This window comes from Haliotis rufescens, unplaced genomic scaffold (genome assembly GCF_023055435.1).
Source record: "Haliotis rufescens isolate VD_foot unplaced genomic scaffold, xgHalRufe1.0.p SCAF_99, whole genome shotgun sequence".
Classification (NCBI taxonomy): domain Eukaryota; kingdom Metazoa; phylum Mollusca; class Gastropoda; order Lepetellida; family Haliotidae; genus Haliotis; species Haliotis rufescens.
The window spans coordinates 14,221-20,595 of record NW_025964393.1 but is presented as its reverse complement, the minus strand read 5'-3'; the positions used below and the strand labels follow the sequence as shown (position 1 = coordinate 20,595).

Below are 6,375 nucleotides of genomic sequence, written 5' to 3'. Positions count from 1 at the left end.
TGAAATGTCTTTGTCACACACCCATTACTGTAAGTGTGTAACTGTTTGTGTGAGTGTTATAAACAGGATTGAACCGCCGTGAAATGTCTTTGTCACACACCCATTACTGTAAGTGCGTAACTGTTTCTGTGAGTGTTATAAACAGGATTAAAACCGCCCTGAAATGTCTTTGTCACACACCCATTACTGTAAGTGCGTAACTGTTTGTGTGAGTGTTATAAACAGGATTGAACCGCCGTGAAATGTCTTTGTCACACACCCATTACTGTAAGTGCGTAACTGTTTGTGTGAGTGTTATAAACAGGATTGAACCGCACTGAAATGTCTTTGTCACACACCCATTACTGTAAGTGCGTAACTGTTTGTGTGAATGTTATAAACAGGATAAAAACCGCCCTGAAATGTCTTTGTCACACACCCATTACTGTAAGTGCGTAACTGTTTGTGTGAGTGTTATAAACAGGATTAAAACCGCCCTGAAATGTCTTTGTCACACACCCATTACTGTAAGTGCGTAACTGTTTGTGTGAGTGTTATAAACAGGATTGAACCGCCCTGAAATGTCTTTGTCACACACCCATTACTGTAAGTGCGTAACTGTTTGTGTGAGTGTTATAAACAGGATTAAAACCGCCCTGAAATGTCTTTGTCACACACCCATTACTGTAAGTGCGTAACTGTTTGTGTGAGTGTTATAAACAGGATTGAACGGCCGTGAAATGTCTTTGTGACACACCCATTACTGTAAGTGCGTGACTCTTTGTGTGAGTGTTATAAACAGGATTGAACGGCCGTGAAATGTCTTTGTCACACACCCATTACTGTAAGTGCGTAACTGTTTGTGTGAGTGTTATAAACAGGATTGAACCGCCGTGAAATGTCATCATGTGGTCATTATGTCGCATTGTCGTGCTTTGGTAAATTATGACATTTTTGTTTTGTGTTTGTAAGGGCGACAATGTCCCTTCTAGGATACCATTACCTAGGCCCTTAGTTTTGTGCAAAGTAGTGCAGGTCAATTCAAATCGAAAATAGATACTGCGCATGACTACAATAGCGTCAACAGGTTTCTATGTAAGTGCAGTTCCTGGACTGGGTGTGACAACTGTGATTTTTGCCAAACATCAACAGGTAAGTAATTTCACTGAACTCATCCAATGTCCGGCACACCGACATGTATGTACATCAGGTAATAACACTGTATAGGTACACTACAGGTAAGATATCTGGTTGCCATATTCGGTTGCCAAACGAAATGTATACACAGGTTGCCTAGCGGTTACACAACAGTATTGTTGATCCCCACGAGGAAGTCCCATCTACCAACAGTGGCTACAGGAGGATATTTGAGGTGATTATGTAGATATCTGGGCATACTACCTAACTGAATAGTCCATCATACGCCAACATGTCTAAAGATGGAAGTGTGACGACTGAGGGCGACAGTTTGTATTTAATGCATAGCTTGGTTGTAGGTCATGTCTTGATGATTGTATTTGGGTCACGTAATAAATCTTACTGAAAGAGTTCCCTTGTGGGGATTTTGTGTGACCGAGCAAACCTTTTCGTTTCGCAGTCCTCGATCCGACTCTGTTGTGAGTAACCATCCTAGATGAGCTTCCACTTACTCTGTATTTGTGGGAGGGGTTGTTTAAGAAGAATTTATCTTTTACTCAGCTGTATCCAACAAACTATTTGTTTACTGAGCACCATCAACTAATCTATTAATTTTCACTATTAACACAACATGTTTGATGTTATGGTATATTTCACAAAACAAACTATTTTTTTTCGCCGCAGCAAACTCTTCATTTTGGGCATACGTCTGAACAAACTATTCATTTTATGTAATAAATTCAGAAAACAAGACTGTGTATTCGGATACACAGATGCTGGCCTTTAGTCCAGATCCAGGCCACACCTAAGTCACAGCAAAATTTTACACGACACGCTTAATACAAGAGCAAATTAAAAGACAAATACCTATTCGGTTTAGCCTCTAGTGAAATATATACTGGTATATAAACTGCTTTTGACAAACATCGATGCATATGTGTGTGTGTGTATAATCCATATGTAAGGCTATGTGCATACCACTTAATATACACTTTGTTACCATAGTATTGTAGTGAATGAGTATGGTTTTACGCCGTTTTAGCAATATTCCAGCAATATCACGGCGGGGGGACACCAGAAATTGGCTTAACATGTCGGGAATCGAACCCGGGTCTTCGGCGTGACGAGCGAAAGCTTTAACAACTAGGCTACCCGACCGCCCCCATTTTGTTGTAGATAGACATTGTATTCTCCCCACGTGGGCGCTTTTTGTATAAAAAATATTCTTCAAACATCTCCTTCCCCCCAACCGTAACCCCAGCCCTAGCCGGGAATTCGACACATTCGGGCTAAAATAGCGATAAATATACTTCGAGTTCGCCGGGAAGGAACTGTGAGTTCAACACCACCGGGGAGTCGACACATCCGAGCTCGAGACAACAGGATTCGACAGTACACAGAAAAATGTAATTGCTCGTTACAACAATATGGATTCAAATATCAGAGTGACATACTTTTAATACATGCATATGTCTATGTTGTATGTGCCGTTACAGCTGACTGCTTTCTCCACTGCATGTAGTACAATTGACTGACTGTTGTGAAGGAATTGTCCTCGGTCGCATAGCGTCCCGGTGCAGGCTTACTGTGTTTCAAGGAAGAACCTTTCTTAGCTCTCGGGCTCGGCAAGTTGACAGTGGATCGATCTGACAACCAGTGTTATCTCACGGGTATCTACTGGTGTTAGGTACCCCGTCTGAGGGCGTCCTGGGTGCAGTCATTTGGTGCCCGCTTGGTCGTCCAGTGTATATAATTGCTTAGGGCTTCTAATTTTAGTGCTTCTCAGTGATTTGTTTTACCTGTTCATGTATTTGGCGGCAGATGCTCAGAACTACACTTTCTCATGATCCTACACAGAACGTATGAAGAATTTGAACTATAAAATCTTTAAATGGATACTTCTTGTGGACAAACTTGGAATAGTACACTCACTATGTAATTTGATAATGAATAGGGCTCCATCCTAACTTGACCTGTACAAATATTACACCCAATTAGTACAGTAATTTGATAATGAGTAACGCTCCGTCCAGATTTGGAATGACTATGACTAATGCAGATGGCAGAAAGTAGGTCGTTTAATCAGTTGAATATTTCAATCTAAATGTGTGCACTTCATAGTCAAGGTCACCATGACAGAAGCTTACAAACAGTTTATGACCAAAAGAACATTAAATGCACGGATACTCCTGGACATACATAGACCGCCTCCGTGGTCTAGAGGTAGAGCGTCCGCTCGGAGAGCGGAAGGTACGGGGTTCGATCCCCGACCGCGTCATACCACTAGACGTTTAAAGATGGTACTTGTTGTTACCATGTCTGGCGCTCTACATAAAGGGGCTGAAACAAGGACTGGAGTCAGTATACTGTGTCTGAGTGGGGTATTCATGTTAAACTGCGACATGGTATCTCAGTGAGCTAGCACTATAAATCGGCATCAGCCCGGACCAGTACAAGCAGCCACACACACACACACACACACACACACACACACACACGTCGCTATATAAGTGCAATAATCTTGGACTCGACGTTGAACCCAATTTCACCTCACCTCACCTGGACATACATAATTTCATTGACAAGGGTCTTGTTAAATATGCTTTGTTCGACGTTGTTGAGAGGTCAAGGTCACTGATGTTTTAAAAGGCAATCGTTGCATATAATGAGCTAAGTTTCCACAAAATATACCAATAAAATAAACATATAATTATGTACTTTACTTCATTTATAACCGGCGTTAAACAACAGACAGCAAACAAACTTCGTAGAGTAGATTCCTTCAATTTGGTTGATTTATCAAACATTTTGTTTTGTCTGAATATATATATTTTTTTGCAATTGCTCCATTTACATTCGTTATACTATTAGAGCTAGTTGCCCCCTTTCTCTTTTTTTTAAAATTATATAGTGATATTTTACAAACGAGGGCAATGCATTAGGTTAGTAAAATCTAACGTAACGGGAAACTATTAGTTATCAAAAAATGGTTCACTAACACAAATAGCAGCTAAGAAAGACATTATACGCACCCTGCAAATAGTTTCATTGTTTACATTGTATATTGAATTATGCATGGGGAAAGTCGTGGTAATGAGCAATAAAAATCAATAAAACAATGAGCTCATAATTTTATGGCTTCCTGCTGTTTTGAGTGGTGTGCATTCAATGCAAGTTTGGATGTGTCTGATATGACTTTAAACTAGTTGTGTCGAGACACAAAAGACGATTTCACAAAAAATCCGAAAATGCTTCAGATGTAACACATTTATTCCCAGATAACCATGTCGGACTACGTATCGGCGTCCGCCATCAAGGACCTCCTCATCGAGTGCCCAATATGTACTGAACACTTTGATGAGGCCAGACGGATACCTCGTCGTATGCCCTGCTGTGTACAGTCAATATGTCAAGCTTGTTTAGAGACGTACAGCAAAGGACTCCCAACGTTATCATGTCCCATGTGTCGACACCAACATAACCTGACGGGTGGTGTGAAGTCTCTGCCCAAAGAGCCTATCATCCTAAGAATCCTGGATCATCTGAAGATTGTGAAAGGGCTCCATCTGCCATGTACAGATTGTCCTGATGGTAACCCTGCCATGTCCAGATGTGATGACTGTGGCGTCTTCCTGTGCCAAGAATGTCTAAATGCCCACAAAAGAGTTAAGTCGATGCAAGATCACCAACCTGTCAGTTTTAAGGAAATGAAAGAACAGCCAGGTAAAAGTTTCCATAAGTGTGCACAACATCACCAACCCCTACAGTTCTACTGCACACCAAAAAAAGGCAAAGTCCATTGACGATACCCTAGTCAAGCTGAAGCAGAAGGCAGAGGAACTTGTGAAAATAAACCAAGGTCTCAAGGAAAGACATTCAAACATACAGGTGTCAAAACAGGCTGCCATGGTTGACATCAACAAAGCCTTTGACGAATTGATTAATGAAATACAGCAGAGGAGAGGAATTCTGTTGTCAAATGTTGAAGAGAGATCCAGCAAGATTCTGAAGCTGACACAGGAGGAACTGGATTCCACCAGTGATATTCTAGCAAAAGTGACATCATCTACCGAGTACACACAACAGATGCGCAGTAAAGCTGACAAGATAGAGGATCTACAAATGATGGGGTCTTCAGCTGCCACCTTGAGCGCCATGTTGGAGATGTCACCAAAGGCGTCACTTAGAAGAGCTGGTGTCAGCTTTGCTTCAACTTGCTTCAGTAAAATTACCCCCTTGTTGAAGATGGCCGGTCTCGTCAAATCAGTTGTCTTTTCACCAACAGAGAATCCAAGTGGAGATGGTGACCTGAATGATGCAATGACTATTGGACACGAGCATGTGCCACAAGGTAATCAGTCTGTACTTTAATTTAATTCAAGCATTTTCTTAAAGACACTTCCTCTATTTTGATATTTTTGTGCATTTTGTTTCATAACTGTGCAGACATCTGACGGTTATAAACTATCCCAATATAGCTGTGAAAACATCCACATGGTAATAATGGTTCGTCATGTCTATTGATACTGAGGTCACCCTAACACATTTGTGTCCACAGCTGCATATATGACCGGGCAGCCGTTGGGAGTAAAAGGATCGCTAGCATGTGAGTTCACCCTCAGGTTGCTTTATTGGTGTGGAGAGCATCACGAAGTACAGTACAACTGTTCACTGCAATGAAGTTCTCTCCTCACTAATTTAAGTTACTTGAATAGTTACTGTAATGTCAAATGAGTCTGTATAAAGATGTTTCTTTCTAAAACCTGTCACAATTTTACAAGATTGAACGGTGTCTTCAAAAAGTCATAGTACACTGAAGTTGTAAATAAAAGCGACAACGCCCTTTCCATGCTAAAAGCAGATCTGTTATGTGATTCCGACAATATCACAACCATGTGTTTATGAATCACTATTTTTACCTGTCGTTTCCTAAATTGAAACAGTGTGTTAACCCAGAAATATGTATTTAAAAGAACTCAGTGTCAAACCAACAAACAACCAACAAATGGTATACAATAAACAAATGTACTACAATATTAACTAGGTTTACAAATCAATACAAATTAATGTAATTACAATGGTAGTATACAACATAGTGGTCGTACAATATTCAGTGACAGTATATAAAATGATGACAGTGATCAGTATCAAATACAAAACTACAGTGGTGATAGCAAAAGTCAGTGATAATACTATATTCACCCACCGGCGACAGTGGTCAAGCTTCTGAGATGGCCTAGAATTGGAATCCGGGGTGAT

The 6,375-nt window shown here is 40.6% G+C and overlaps 1 protein-coding gene across 1 annotated transcript; it reads left to right on the top strand.

The window, feature by feature from the left end:
• Positions 1-1,054: 1,054 nt before the first annotated feature.
• On the top strand, positions 1,055-5,428 carry LOC124137852 (tripartite motif-containing protein 2-like). The gene is made up of 4 exons (XM_048391790.1): positions 1,055-1,131; positions 4,395-4,839; positions 4,931-5,313; positions 5,402-5,428. The coding sequence occupies exons 2-4, from the start codon at positions 4,401-4,403 to the stop codon at positions 5,426-5,428; spliced, it is 849 nt and encodes a 282-aa protein (XP_048247747.1). The 5' UTR covers positions 1,055-1,131; positions 4,395-4,400.
• The last annotated feature ends 947 nt before the right edge of the window (positions 5,429-6,375 follow it).